The sequence below is a fragment of the Schistocerca cancellata genome, chromosome 6 (genome assembly GCF_023864275.1).
Source record: "Schistocerca cancellata isolate TAMUIC-IGC-003103 chromosome 6, iqSchCanc2.1, whole genome shotgun sequence".
In the NCBI taxonomy this organism is placed as follows: Eukaryota; Metazoa; Arthropoda; class Insecta; order Orthoptera; family Acrididae; genus Schistocerca; species Schistocerca cancellata.
The window spans coordinates 18,507,879-18,524,540 of record NC_064631.1 but is presented as its reverse complement, the minus strand read 5'-3'; the positions used below and the strand labels follow the sequence as shown (position 1 = coordinate 18,524,540).

Sequence of the window (16,662 nt, the reverse complement as noted above, 5' to 3'; positions counted from 1 at the left end):
TGAGCGAAATTCGAGAAATTTGCAGCGATAGGTCAGCTCGAGAGTTGAATCCTTCGCTAACAAGCTGAGGTCAAAATCAACACAAACCTGTGCCTGAAGCCAAGGTGGTGAAGGTGGCAGGAAGTGTGAACTGCAGCTGCTGAAGCAGGTGACAATATCAAATGCGGGAGGCCACAGAAGAAACGTACATCTCGTATTGACAGTCAAGAATGTCATCAAAAAAAGGGTCAAAGGTTGGGTGACCTGGCATGGAAGAAAGCCGACATGCATACCTACTGAGTGGGATGTAACGCCGCTATGACAGTGGTAGTTCACCAGCTTCTGTGTATAGACTCTCAACTGGGCTAGTACGGAAGGCACCAGTGGCGAGACAGATCCCCCAAATGGTGGCCTGTATTTAGATGGCGTAAGATAGATGGCCGTGAAGAGGAGTAGACAATGCATCCATAATCAAACTATGAGTGGACAAGAGATCGATAGAGGCAGAGGGGGACAGACTGGTCTGCTTCCCAAGAGGTACAACTCAATACACAAAGGACATTGAGGGAATGGGTGCACCACGCAGCCAGGTAGGACACGTGGGGAGACAAATTGAGTTTCCTATCGAGCGTACGCTCTAAGAACTTCGTTGCATCCACGAACAGGAGAGCATTTTGGCCCAGTTATAAAGACGGTGGAAGAAATGCCTTGTACTGCCAGAAGTTGACGCAAACTGATTTGGTAGCAGAAAAGAGGAAACCATTTGTGACGCTCAACAAATAGAGACAGTCCAGACAATGCTGAAGACAGCATTGCAGGAGATACGTCCGCTGGGAGCTGCAATAAATAGCAAAGTCGTCAACGAAAAGAGCCGGAAATGCCAGGTGGAAGGCAGTCCATAATTGGGTTGATGGCCATGGCGAAGAGGATGACACTCAGTACAGAGCCCTGAGGCACCCCGTTCTACTGTGAAAAGGTGTGGGATAAGGAGAAACCTGCACACCATGGTCTCCACGTATTTGCTCAGTCCTGGCCAGGAGACATGGCACCAAGCATGGGCTTTCATCCGTGACATACCGCAATGTCCACAATGGAGAAATTCCAAGACATGAGGGCATAAGGTATTCGGAATGACATCCACCTCGGCATCCAGCAGCAGAACACCATAGACGTGAGAAACAGTGAGCAAGATGAGCACGACCCTGAGTTCTGGATCAGCAGATTTTGAAAAGTAAGTTGGCCATGCAGCATATACTGTGTGATGTGCTGTAAGACAAGGGCACAGTGCGCGTCTGTAATAATGTGAGTACTAGTAATGGGAAACTCATCCAAGATATGATTTCATTCTGTGTCAACATGGAACCAGGATATCTCCTGTTTGTCAAATGGTGAGTCTGGTCCTGAGGACAGATGAGAGAGCACATCCACATTTGCATGTTGTTCAGTGGGCTTTTACTTAATGCCGTTATTGTAAGAATTAAGGAAAAGATTGAAATGCTGGAATCTTTGAGCTATCCACTTTGGAATCCAAGAGTGTGGCCCAAAAGGGTGCTACAAACTGATTATGGTCAGTAATGAATCTAGTCCCACTGAGATACACATGGTATTTCTTAATGGCAAAAATGATCGCCAAAGCCTCTTTCTCGATTTGTGACAAGCTTTTCACAACAGGTGTGGGTCTTTGATGCATAGGTGATGGTTCCTCAGTACCATCATTGTTACGGTGTGCCAGCACTTCACCAATGATGTAGGAGGAAGTTTCAGCAGCTAAAACAAGTGGACACAATGGAGAAAAGGGTGTAAGGCAGGGTGCCGAGCATAACATGTGCTTCAGTTGGGTGAAAGCAATCTCTCAGACAGCCAACCACCATAACTGGATGCTCTTCTTCTGCAAACTGTGAGTGGGTGCATAATGTGTGCTGCTTGTGGGAAGAACTTAATAATTCACTTTACCCCAAAAAGGCCTGCAGCTCGTGAAGGTTTTGGGGACATGGGGGAGAGTCAACAGGTGCAGCGCTGCGGTTAGTAGTATGAATCCCATCTTTGTTGGGAGTGTGTGCAAGGTATCCCACTTGCTCCTAAAATACCGGCATTTCTGTAGGCGGCACTTGAGCCCTGCATCAAGCAACATAGTAAAGAGGCTGCAGAGGTTGCACAGGCAGTCTCAACATGTAGCACACATAACTATCACATCATCTACGTGTGTCTGGACGATTCCTGGAGCAGAAGTGATCCCAAATGGCACAAGTTTGTAATTGTATATGCCAAATGGTGTATTTATGGCTTTAATATGTTGTGGTTCCTTACCCAGTGGTATCTGCAAATGAGCGTCTGCAATGTGTCTTAAAAAAATATTTCCTGTCAACATGCTTTTCGAGAAGGTCCTCTAGTCGTGGTATGGGGCAGATTTTCACTTGTGCCTGGGCACTGACTGTTGACCCAAAACCTCCAAGGACCCGGAGGGAGGCATTTGGTTTCCTAACCCTACCAGGGGTTTGACACATGCACTACTTTGAAACATTCAATTATTCCTGTGTTGTTAAAGCAATCAAGTTTGAGTTTAACCACCATCCGAAAGGAGACAGAAAGCAGATGTGTCCAAGAAACAAGTTACTGCTTCTGTACAGAGATATACGGTCTCAAAACTGATGGCGCACCCCAGGCCAGGTTCAAATAGAGAAGCAAAAGAGGCGCAAAAGTCATCAGAATGCATCCAGGCAAAAATGTTGCCAACCAAGTGACTATTGACGAACAGCATTATTGGCTATGCAATCTTCTTATGCTGTTGTGTGAATTAATCTCCTGCTGGAATTGTGCTGTCACCATATGCAACCAAATTGCAGGAAGGTGGGGGCCAATGTTGAGTAACCCAGACATGCATATGTAGGATGGTTCACCATAGAAACGATCACTCCAATGTCTACTGGGAAATGAACATCCTGTTGCATAATCATGAGATCAATAAAGAACAGTGTGGCAGGAGATTGCCCTGGGGGGGACAATGGCCTTGAGTTCATGCACTGTCCCTTGACACAAGAGTGGAATTGGTTTTGACTGTCCCAATGCTTGAAGGCGAGCAGTTTGGAGAGGCCCACCCTTTCCACAACAGATGCAATGTGCCCAGTGATCTGGACAGTCTTCATGTTGGTACATCGTGAAGTAGTCAGGACAAGATGGGGGTACATGCTGCTAACGATGGCGCACTGCGACAGGCTTAGAGGCCACTGACACACCCAGAAATTATGAAACTGAACCTGCAAGCATTCAGAAAAAAACTGAATTTCCTGACAAAACAAGTCAGTTTGCTCATGCAACTGCTGTTGGAACTGTTGTTGCAACCGCTGCTGCAGGAACAGCTGTTGCTGTCGCACAAGTTTCACATTCATAAGATACTGTTCACATTTTTCCTAATCGCCAATTATAGTAACCAGAATCAGATACAGCCAGAAGGCACTGGCCGACCAGCCAAGGACATCAACAGTGTGTCACTGCTAAACACAGAAAGAATACAGCAATGGATGGACAACGGAGATATAATGGCCAACTGACAAGTCCAGAAAACCTATAGGTTGACATGTGGAGTTTGACCTGCACCTAGCACAAAGGCAGCACTCACAAATATTAGGAGTGCCACCTAGCAGCTGTCATCCAGGTCCATGCATTCTGGTGGGTTTTCGAACTTAACACACCAGGGTACCAGAGTACTAAAAGGTGCATTAGACAAGCTTCACATACTGGTTGACCACACAACCATATGAGGAAATGGATAGTGCCCACTTTCTTAACCTGGCGAGCACACTTCCTTTAACTCATGTCACTGACGATAATTTGTCATTTAAAACCTCCTACAGATTTGTTCCTCTCATTCTGTGGTAACCTTCTCCTTGCTATCCCTCTGTCCTCCTCTAGGAAGAAACCAATAGTGCCAAATGCCAGGTCAATGTGAGGACTTTCAAATGTACTTAATGGCAATACTAAAGATTTCACATCCTGATGTAAGTACTGGCCGTTAATTCTGCCCTTTTTAAAGGCCCGTCATTTGTTTGTTAAAATACAAATCATGCACCTGTTATGCCAATGATCCTGAGGAAAAAAAATGGAAGAGAGAAATACACTATGGAGTAGGCCTACATATAACCAGTGTACATGATAACTGAAGGACAAAGAATGGGGAAAAGTAAGCAATGAAACAGACGGAAAGAAGGTCACGAATAACTGCCCTGTAGCAAACAGGAGCAGACAAACCAACAAGATTAGTGTTGATGACAAAGACTGGCGTGGAAGTGCAAATGATTTTAATTCCACAGCATACACAGGCCATCTTGACAAACAGTATAACTTACAAAATCTATGACTAAGGATGGAATTTTTCTAAGGCTAACTGCATGCAGTTTGTACTCCTCAACCTTCTTTCATGACCATCAAGTTTATTGTCAAGCACCCCCTTCCCACATCCAGCTGCCAAATCACCCCCACCTCTTCTTACACAAACTGCTGCGAGAACATAATTTAATTAACATTCAAACAACAAAAGCAAAATTAAAGAGTAATGTCTCATTGACATGAAGACTTAAGTTCAAAATGGTTCAAATGGCTTTGAGCTTTATGGGACTTAACAGCTGTGGTCATCAGTCCCCTAGAACTTAGAACTACTTAAACCTAACTAACCTAAGGACATCACACACATCCATGCCAGATTGTAGCGCCTAGAACCGCTCGGCCACCCCGGCCAGCCGAAGACTTAAGTGGTATAAACAAGTTTACAGAATTCAGAAAATCACTTCAGCTACCCGCATGTAATTTTTGTTGTTCTGTGTAAAGTAGTACACAGAAGTGATGGTGCATTATAAACCATTTTCTGATGAGCAGCAGTTCTGTTCAAGCAGAATACTTATATTATTGAAATACATAATTGCACTCTGTTGTATGTTGCATATAATAAATTTGAACAAATGTAAATTTCTAGATAAAGCAAGGTCCAATTCAGTAGGTCTTTATGCAGCAGGCCTGTATAGTTCCATGACATTGCAATTTAACATTAAAAGTGACACTTGCTCCGAATGTGAAGAACACCTAACAAACAGGCTCACTGAACACTTAATTTTTCAATACATGACTTATCCCTAATACTTCTGAAACAAAAGTGTGTGTATTCCACCATTCTAATCGCTTAGCTTCAGTAGCCAAGATCAGCCCACACTTTGGCCCTCTTGGTACATTCAAGCATGTCAATGAACCACAATACCCTGGTGTGATTAGACAGAATGCAGACATATGAGGAAAAGGATAGTGTAATGTTCTTAACTTTGTGAGCATACTTCTTTCAACTCATGTCATTGATCATAATTTGTCACTTACCACCTCCTACACACGAGTTCCACTCATTCTGTGGTAACCTTCCCCTAACCCATTCCACCACAGCTAAGAATGGACTAACACGACTAAACCTGGCAGAGAAGCTAGCAGGCAGTACATGGAGAACAAATAAATCAGTTCTCTGTGGAGCATTGCTTTCGTTGGTATACTCCAGGAGTGTGAGCTGCAGCACTCTTTGAGGAAGGGGGAGGGGGGGGCTGACAAATTTGAATGCAATTACGGGCACAGTCAGACCTACATGTACGATACATTGGCCACCAATACATCAAGTTTCTAAAAATGAATCAATTACTCTCCACAATAATTTACTCTTACCAGCTGGAAAAAACAACAAACCAGAAGACCTCCATACAAACGGGGTAAAAATGCTCTCCACTGGGTTCAACTGAGATGCTTACAGGAAATGAGTCAAGTTAGGAACACGTGGAACCTTAAAGTTTTGACAACCCACCAGTAAATGTTAGAATCATTTTAGGAAGTTGTGGGTGTAACTCAACAGATACCGCACTACAGAAGGGGTCCTCTTGAACTGACAGTACCTGTGACTTGTGATACTCATACAATAAGCCACATTGTGAGTGAGTACCCTAACCCCCTGTTAACATAATAGGTGTACACCTACGCAACAGTGCACCAAGCGTACATGTTAGGAACTGCCCAATTACATAAAGCACACGTGGTAGTCCTGGTGCAAGAAACTTGATGGGACTGATTTCTTGTGAAGCTGTTCATTCAAATTAAAAATTTCTGATATCTCAAGGTTTCTATTTATGGAGTAATTGTTTTTATTTCTGTTATTGTTATTTATTAATTAATATTCTCTTATACTACTACCACAAAATTATCTTATTACTGTTCTGAATTTTGGACTGAACTTTTGTTTTATATAATGAAACATGGTGGATAAAGAAGCTGTTGATCTAAAGATTTATACAGACGTTTGCACATTGAGGATGCAGTTGTTATTGGTGCTATTGCCCTGGCAGTGTCAGTAAATCTTAGGATTAGGACACGATGAAGATGACAAAATGTCAGATGTTGTTGGGTTCAAATCCTGTGTGGGAATAAGGGACAAAGGCAGCGGTACATATTCCCTACTACTAAAGGAATTTAAGCCCAAAGATCCACAGAAGTTTTGAAATTTCGTGAGACAACATGGGTCATTACAAGCTGCTGTTGATCACAAAGAATGGCATTCACTTAAGTGACAAAATAGTGTAGGAGGCAGTTTCACCTAGCCAGAAGTAAGAATTAAACTATTTGACTATTTTGTGATTGGACACACTGGCTGACTTCCTTCCTGGCAAGCTGAAATAAACCAAAATATGCACTCAAATCAAATGTGACCTTCCGTCAATTATTGCACATACAAATCTAAAGCAACACACCAAGTGGCATTACAGTAGAGTCCAATTCCATCCGTCTGCTTTGACCCATGATGTCATCAATACGGCAGAAATGGCTATTTCCAGCGTATACAAAACGACTATGTCGTCACAACATACACACGGCAACAAACGCGAAGAAAAATAAAAATGACAATAACGTCTCGCTCCAAAAATAAAATGAAACTAACAGGGCAACTGTGGAAAATAGGCGGGTTTAGGGTGGGACAAGCTAAATATACAATAATAAAAAAACCGCACCATCGCAAAACAAATAATATAAAAATATTAATCCCAACATTCCGCTATACCCATCACCACCGCAGATATTGATACCAAAAAACCAACTTATACAACTGAAAAGTGGAATTTGATATTTCTCTTGACCTTTATAGCCCAACTGAAACTATCTACACCACAAAACCAGAACCAACAACTCCAAAAAGTGGAACCAAAACCTCGACAACACAAAAACGCAAATATCCCATATACACTACATCAGTTAAAGCACAATAGACCTACCATAAAATACAACAAGCAAAGTATCACAATTACTATAGAATACAACCAAAACAAAAACCACTAACCAACAAATGCCTCCAACAATCCCACCTAGGTTGTCCACCCCCTCCCCCCCCCTCTCCACAAACAAGACGCACACACGCCACATATACATGTCCTCAGCCCGAGCTGCCAGAACGCTCATCAACCTCATGTTGTTGCCACAAATACTGCATCTATGCATCTACCATTCAGCAATAACACACAACATCTGCAGAAACTGTATGTCAGACATCATATAATCACCCTTCTTGGAACGTAATGATATACTTAACTTCACTGTCACATCCATACCTAACAAAAAGCAATAAAAAAATAGACATTTCCAAACAGTGAACACCAAACTAACCCTACCTAAAAAACACCAAACACACAAAAAAGGTTAATAACTCATGAAAATATTTCCAAAAGCCACATTACCACACCAACTACCTAAACTCAAAATCATGTTAGCACGATTACAACCAAAACTCAAACGAACCCAATACCACATGTTAAACTCAGCATGTCACATCCACCACCAGAGGGCACCCTTAAATATAACAATGCGCACCTCTACAAACATAACCAACACAAAACCTCCATGCCATGAATGTGAGTGCACACATGCCTACTCTTAATAGCTGCTGCATGATTTAGTGTGGTTTACAGTATGTTCAATTGCCAATGGAGTGTTATGTTTGGTTCTTCTGTTAGTGCAGCATACACTCTGTTAATGTTGTGAATATGTATATATCTGCTCTCCACAGCGACTTAACAGTTGAAATTTGCCAAACCCAAACATGCAGAAAATAACTGAAATAATTATTAAATAACGTCAATTATCCAAAGCAGCAAACAACCTTAAATCTCACAATTTGTCACACAATGTTTAATGGCTAAGGTCCTCTATGTCCTTTTCACTGTCAACGTCATTAATATGAGTAGATCACTTGATCACTTTCCAGTGGACAGTTGACAGGGAGGGGCGGGGGGGGGGGGGAGAACCCAAGAATGTATACCATCTCAGTCTGCACAAATGAAACCATTTTACAAACTAGCACCCTACTGTGATTTGTTCAACTAAAAACCCCTTCCCAGACTATGCAAAGCCAACATTAAAAAAGCTTAATAAATATAAGTAATTGCCAGAAAACACAAAGTATAATTATGCTGAATGCAGCAGGTCATTGGAGCTAACACCATGATTAATGCTGACTACATACTTCCCCATGACACCACTAGAATCACAACATTATCAAACCCTGTGAGAACTCCAAAATACATGAAGGTAACCAAAAAATGGGTACAGAGTCTCAGCGAAAACTATGTTCTCGCCATATTACACACAAACCAATCCCTATATTTTAATTTTCAATGAACAAGATTAAGGAGAAAAATGGAGCCTTTGCTAACAGTAAAAAACATTTACACGAGTCTCTAATTCGTTCTTTACTTATAACATATGTAATAAATAGAAGGCTACATAACACTGATTATCAAAGTATTATCAAAGGTCTTCTTCGAAGCAACCATGATTCATGCTGGGTTTTTTTTTCCATCACCCATGATTTTACTAGAGAATTTAAAAAACATATCTTGTTCAATTGTCACAACAGTACTATTTGTGGAAGTAAAAATTTAGTGCATTCTTCATCCACACGAAACTGGTGCTAACATGACGTCCGAATGATGTAGCAAATCAATACCCATTGTGAAATCTTCTCCGTATGCAAATACTAACTGTTATTGGCCTTTGAAAGAAAAATCTCCGGCGAAAATAATTATAAAAACCAGATAGTAGACTACATCAGCAGCGGACCCAATTATAAACGAAAATAGTAAAAGTGACTCTCATGGCTAAAGTGGACGTTACATCAACAGATTCCATTATACCGAATATTGACGTACTGAATTCAATTTCTACTACTGGATGATTATCAAAACTGATCAGTGCCCGTATTCAAACAATCTGCCGAGACAAATCAAGTAAATCTACAAATATTGTCGAAGTTTAGAAAACAAATGACTCACGACATGATGACAACGTAGTTTTGACTGTGAAACTTCCTCCAAACAGACAAACTAAAGGAAACAATCACAAAAACAATTAAGAAGTAAATCAAATATAGCTGCCACAATCAAAATATAACAATCTTACTTTCTGCCGTCAGCCATTTCGTGTCGGTTTCCTGTTACGACTTTACGAAACCTTTTCTTTCAGTACACCCGCAATCACCAATCCCCTCTTTCCACACAATGGATCAAAGATGACTGAGTTACATGAGCATTGCTGCCACAACGAAGTAAAGAACACAAAGATAACTCTATATAACCGCAACGTATCATAAAACACCAAGCTCGTTCTTCTGATTACTTCAGTAACTATAAATGACTTATATGTTCACTGATTACAGTAATCAGACTCGACACCGTACACAACTGGAAGCTGAGAGCCATACATTTATTTTTACCAAACAAAAACGGAAGCAATATCTTTGGCTAATCTCGAAGAAATGTAAAAAAAAAAAAATGATGTTCTTCCCCTTTTTATTTGACATGCAGCTAGTACATTCTGTGCTTTCCCCAGGCAATTAAAATAAAGACATCTATCGCCGGTTTAATATTTGTATCATTTGGCCGATACTGCTTCATAAAAATATGACTTCCATTTGTATTGATCTTAAAATTTCCATTTGGGATTAACTTGACGACGGCACACCACAGGGTACTTTCGTATTACTATTACGTCTGTCAGGTCAGTTCACACTAGACGTCAAGATATCGGAATGTAACGGCAGGCGATGTCACTGTCAAAGAATGTTGTGGTTTACAGCAGACGGAATGTCAACCCATTATGTTTCTTCATTTAATCCATTTCTGAACGATGTAAGTAAGATTATGAGCAGAGGCGTAGACAATTTTTCTTAGCCAAGTTCTGTTGAATTACAAGATGGCCATTGAGATTAGTATCCCAAAATATAAACAGCTGAACTTCATAAACTTTTTCAACATTTAGAGTTGGAACACAAGTTGTATTTATTAAAATTCTGATAGAACTGAACAGAAGTGAAAGCACTGTAACAGAAAAATTGCGAAGAATTTGATGATGTAAATCGCGAGCATTCAGCGCCTATAAACTACAGATTATGCAAGGCTCCACTTCAAATGCGTTCTTACCCACGATGGTTACCCATACATTGCTGAATATTGCAGATCCATCAGCATCGCTAAAGATACGTCTTCCAACAAACAAAGCAATGTCATTTTTTTACAGTTGGTGTTAGAAATGGAGAAACATTAATACAATCGTATCTATCTTCTCAACGGGCTACATCAGACTGAGAACATGAAGTGAAACTAGATACAGCTTCCTATATTCCTAACAAATCTTCACCACTTTCTTTCAGTCTTTATTGGATTACTCCAGTTTTCTACTTTACTTTCAAAAAAATATTTATTTGATGGCTGTGAAGGTCTTTTATGAGTTATTGGCTCCACGATAGTTCCTAAAAGGAGGCAATGCTCGCTGTTGAAATTTTGTGGCATTACAGGGCTAAAATAATCATAAATACCGTATATTTAAAATAGTGTAAGTAGTGTAAATAAGGTGAACTTCTAGAATATGGGTTTTCTAATGTATAATCTGAAAAATGAGAAATTAGATATAATGAAATATTTCAAAATTTCACCGACTGACTGTGGTAATAAACCAGAAGATAAAAAAAAACACATCACAATTTTTCATTCATTAAAATAACATAATTATTAACTTTTAAGATGTTAGTATAGCACTCAGTAGATTATTTTTTCGTTGCCTGTAGAGTGTAATTGGAGTGTGACGAGTTATATTTCTATGACTTACACCTCCATTTTGAAGTTTTTAGGTACAAAAAATTCTGATTGTTCACTACTGACCACATGTTGCTCGCTGTTTTTCTTTTCTTTCTTTCTTTTTTTTTTTAATCGAATTGCCTCTGTATCTAAGTGACAGTAGTGTAACATACCATTCCCTTCTCTTTCAGACTCCTGTAGCGGCGAACCAAGCAATGGGCCCACATCATACATGTATATTTGCGTCAAGTAACATTGCAGTTTCTTACATTGCACTCTAGGGGACACTGCATTTGCATAATGTTACCCTACTATATAGCTTGTCCAACTTTTCTTGAGGGAGTACCCTCTGGTACTGTTCAGAATTTGTCGATACAAGTCGAAAGTTTTCGTGACGGTTGGCACCGTGGTTGTCAGTCTACACAAGCTGACACTAAGGTGTACTATACTAGCATTTACATTGTGAACTGCTTGACCTTGAGCTGTGGCATTAATTTAATTTCATTTCACATTCATAGCTACAAATAAGTACCAGATGTGAACATGAATATAGTTGCAATGCACTTTCACGAAACCTTGTTACTTGCTTGTGTCATTTCCATCGACCTGAACTGCAAATGTTAGCACTGCAGGAGATTTCCCCCCTCCGTAACATTCCACTGAACGAGCTGCACTGTTATTGGCTTAAAGCAGATAAATTGGTCCATCATAGTGGATTTGTATGATTTCGCTGTATTCAACAATTCCAGTTTCTTTCAGTATGTTATAAATTTTAACTGTTTTATGGATGAATATAATGTGAAAATACTGTCAAAACTGTGTGTTTTGAGGCGTAATTAATAAGTGTGGCATATCAGGGAAGTGATTAGCTATCATTTGGAACTATTACCGAAATGAAACTTGAATCAAAAGCGCGATTATATATTTAGGTACCAGTGTACCAAACTATGGTATGATATATTTGTGGGCTTCACCTTCCCCCAACAGCAGGCCCCGTGACTGTGGTAATCACATACCTGTAAGTAAGTAAGTAATGAAACATTTTCTGTTCCTTTATGAACATTATTATTCTATGCATTACATTACGTATAAAGTCACATTTACGATCTTAAAGTGCTTTTTAACCAACTGCTCTGTATTCTGGAGCAGTACACTCATTTTTAATGCACATAAAAGGCCACCAGAAATATACCATTTCTGGTTTATGTAGGTGGTAACCCCCTAACCTTAATATTGAATTGATGATACGAAAGTTACATTTATTTTCATACAATAAATGTGTAAGTAGGCGGTTTATGTTTTCGTTATGTAAGTAGGCTGTTTATGTTTTCTTATTGGCAACGTTACGTAGCGCTCTATATGAAAATCACTGGCTGTGCTGTGTGCAGTCTGTGGCTAGTTTGCATTGTTGTCTGCCATTGTAGTGTTGGGCAGCGTTTTGAAATTTGTCATGAACTGCTATATATATTATGACTATTAAGTTAAATACATTGTTTGTTCTCTATTAATATCTTTCATTTGCTAACTATCCCTATCAGTAGTTAGTGCCTTCCGTAGTTTGAATCTTTTATTTAGCTGGCAGTAGTGGTGCTCGCTGTATTGCAGTAGTTCGAGTAATGAAGATTTTTGTGAGGTAACTGATTTCTGAAAGGTGTAGTTTAATGTTACTCAGGGCCATTCTTTTGTAGAGATTTTTGAAAGTCAGATTGCGTTGCGCTAAAAATATTGTGTGTCACTTTAGTGAATGTTTGAGTACGTTCAGTTTTGCTCAGCTGTTTGAAAAGCAAATAGTGTAAGAGGTTTATCAGCACAGTCGTGTATAAATTGTTGAAAGGGGACGTTTCAAATGACTAAATAAATATAATAATTTAACAACATTTCACTCTTCCAAAATATAAACAAAAGAACTTACCATGAAATGTCACCTTAGGTGAACTCAACAAGCAACAGAATCACAGGCAAGCTAAGTACCATAACTCTTTTCCTACTATCAGTGTGACGAACCGTTTTAAAGGTTTCACAGACTCTATTCATCATTCAGCCCTCAAGTAAACAAAGTCTTGGTGATTAGTCAGTGACCCTAAGAAACAGACAGTGGGCATTGTTACACAATGGTAAATACGACCAACATGAGCATACACAGAAATTTTTCCAGGAGGGGGAGGAAAGACTTTGGAATCTCGATTTTTCATGTAAATGAGATGGTCAGTTTCGAGACATGCCATTCTATAAGAACTGAATTGAACAGGTGATGCAAAAAACCTGCTAGTTATTCACTCAATATATGAATAAAAACTCTGTATTCCAGGTTCTATGAGAAAGTGAACCATATAGCCTCCCCTTACTCACGCCTATTGGAATGTTGTTGTAAATCACTATAAATTAAACTCTAAAAGACTATCTATCTTAACTTTGAGGCCTGCGCACATACAGAGCTGTTTCAATGTGAGCTGCAGTTTTTAGAGATTAATGATTAACATCAATAGAGAAAGATTATTTTAAAAATAACGTTATTGAACTATTTTATTACACAACAAGAAACTGGTTATATTTTTGATGCCATTTTTAGAGTGTTTACTTTTGCTGTGAGATGTTTGAAATCTGGATGATAATTTGTGAGTGCAGTTTACACAAGTTCACATATATGTTCACGAGAAGGAACAGATCCGTATTTAGCTCTGATAAACTTGAGTGTTGAGTACAGTGATTCATACTCAAAAATTGTCCCAAAAGTAGAATCAATCTGTTGACATACGTTTTTGTTAATGGATATTTATCTTTTGAAAACTTCTAAACAACTACTGCATTTCATGCCCTATAGTCCTTTGTCATCTTGAAGTTCCAGTAGCTCCATCTATACAGATGCTGAATCCTTAATAACTGGCAGTGAAGTGCGACTGCTATTTTCCATATAACATTTCATAACGTCCCCGACTGTTACACTAAATTTACCCAAAGTGGTGTAACTATGCCAGATATCTCTGTATAATATATCGATAATCATAGAAAGATCATAATGTGTAATTAGTATAAATAGTTGTGAATCAATGGTACCACTATTAGTAGGACATAGAGAGTATCAGCGGGTTTATTAGTGCAGGTTGCCTACATCAGAGGCAGTATGCCCTAAGGGACAAACCTATTGTTCTCTTTTGATTGACAGGTAATGACCCCCTGGGGATGATCCTTCCTTTTGATTGACAGGTCCTTAACCTATTGTTTCCCCACCGCTCCCCCTTCACCTCCTCCTCCCAACAACTCAGGAAACCTCTAATCCACCCCCTCCCTCTCACTGATACAGGTACTCTTAAAGGCCTGAGTTATTCAAATAGCCCCCTTTCACTCTCATCAGTTTGATTGACGACTTAACTAAATTGATCAACCCTCCCCCTCTGCTAAACCCAACCACCCCTCCCTTCTCCCCCTCCCCTCCCCTAGATGGAAACTGGCAGCTCTGTCCTGGAGAGAAAGAACCTCATGACCAGAAATTCAGTTACAAAGGAGAGTGTATACTGCTTATTTATAAGAAATGCGGTTAGCAGTGGTTGGATTTATCTTGCTGAACGTTTTCTGCTGTTAGGGAAGTTGCAGGCCTTGTAATTACATCAATCGCTTTTCTTTTTATTCTGATGTCTTTCAATCACAAAGCACACACCATCCTCTGTTCCCAATCCACTGGACCACACCCAATGCTGGCTCACACCACTGTATATGCAGCATACTGGGGTTTCTACAAAGTGTGTCCACGTCACACACCTGTCCAGGAGTGACTGCTCGGGCTCCGTGACTGACGGGCAGGATGTCACATTAATCCTCAAACCAAGTCATCAGAGAAATTCCTGTCAAAACACGTGCTCTTTCTCTGTTTCTCCCCGTGTCCCGCCAGGCCTGTATGTGCTATCGGTCATGATTGGACCCCACCACAAACAAAGCAGTGTTTACCCAGTAAACCCCCATAGAATACCGACACATGTTATACGCCTTCCTTGCTAGGCAAATTCCTGACAGAACGGATTCTGCCAAGGCTGTAATCTGTTGTCTGTGCTGGAGAGAAAGGATCTCATGACAAGAAATTCAATTATATAGCACAGGGTATACAGTTCATTTATAAAATTCAATTTGTATGGTCTGGATCTCACTTTTGTTTGGTGGGAAAAGCTCACATCCAGTGTCCTAATTACATAATTACACTGCGACAGAGTGAAGGTGTCGTCTTACTGGAAAATTTTCCGGTGTGCGCTCGCCTTGACATGCGGCCATCGACTGAGCTAATGTACAGTGACACCACCAGACGATGTTCCATCCCCTCTACCCTCGCCCCGTCCCTTTCCACACCTCCCAGAAAAAAATTGTAGGAAAACGACTCACTCTGTGCTGGAGAAGAGGAATCTCACGATGCGAAATTCAAATCAAAGTCAATAATATATTGATACATGTTCTTTATTTAATCACTTTGCAGGAGACAGGGTTCCCCCACTTGGGCAGACATCGTGACTGCATCCCCCACCCTTGATCCTCATGACATAATAAATGTAATTACTAGGGAATGGAATGCAGAGCGATATAGTAGTCACTATTTGGGCTCTCCCGCATGTGTATCTATGGTCGGGGCGCCACCACGGAAGTCAAAACAGCCTAATGTCCTAATTAGAGATCACGTTACTAAATATCACCGACCATGGACCAGATATCAGCCTCCTTTGATCTCATGGACCCCAAACAAAGCATCAAGTGGCAGCATTCTGTTGAGCGGCAAATTCCAGACTCACTTCCTATCTCAGTCGCTCCCAAGAAGTCACTCCATGCTTGTCTGTGTGAACCAACATCTCCAAACACGAAGATGGAGGTTTTCATCTCTCCCCAGAACACTGTGTTCCTATTAGTTAATGCTGGAGACAAAGGGAGAGCTGGCGCAATTTCGATATCAAAAATAGAGTGAAATAATCCATTTGCACTACCCTGTCAAATTAATTGTTCAACAATTCACACTAGTCAAACAGATCGCTTAAAACATTCACTTCTATCTTACAATGACCCTTCTTCATAATCAAACCAAATAATGAAAATTTCGTCACAAATAGATCGTAGTACTAAATATATTCGAGGTCTAGTACGTGCCCTCCTCCACCACAACATATCTCATGAAAAAAAGTCCTGACAACCACACAAACTTGTGATCACGAAGCACACACCACTTGGTGTCGGTCACTGCTCTTGTACTCTGCAGTCACCGCCCATGCCTACCTGCACCAAATGCATGCATGCACGCAATACAACTACCAGAAACAATAAATTGATAGGGAATTTAATGTCGTGATTGGGTGTTTAGAAGTACTGTTGACTTCCTAACCTGATTCTTCCCACTACATTCGGAAGCAGGGAGGGAGGTTCCACTGCATGATATCCAGTCTGTAGCAATAAGCTTTCAGGACTAGATATCAGAGAGAGCTGGAAACACTCACACATGCCCGCGTGCTCCTGTCCCAAGGTCCACATGGGGCGCCCCCTGTCCCGATGTACATTGTCACTGCTGATGTAAAGAGGTAAG

General features: G+C 40.4%; 1 protein-coding gene across 1 annotated transcript in view; it reads right to left on the bottom strand.

Annotated features, from left to right (window-relative positions):
• LOC126190631 (transitional endoplasmic reticulum ATPase TER94) overlaps positions 1 to 9,694 on the bottom strand; it is a 63,482-nt gene extending 53,788 nt beyond the window's left edge. The window contains exon 1 of the mRNA XM_049931049.1: positions 9,442 to 9,694. Coding sequence (XP_049787006.1) covers positions 9,442 to 9,458 — 17 coding nt within the window. The 5' untranslated portion in view covers positions 9,459 to 9,694. The remainder of the gene's footprint in view (positions 1 to 9,441) is intronic.
• Positions 9,695 to 16,662: the final 6,968 nt, after the last annotated feature.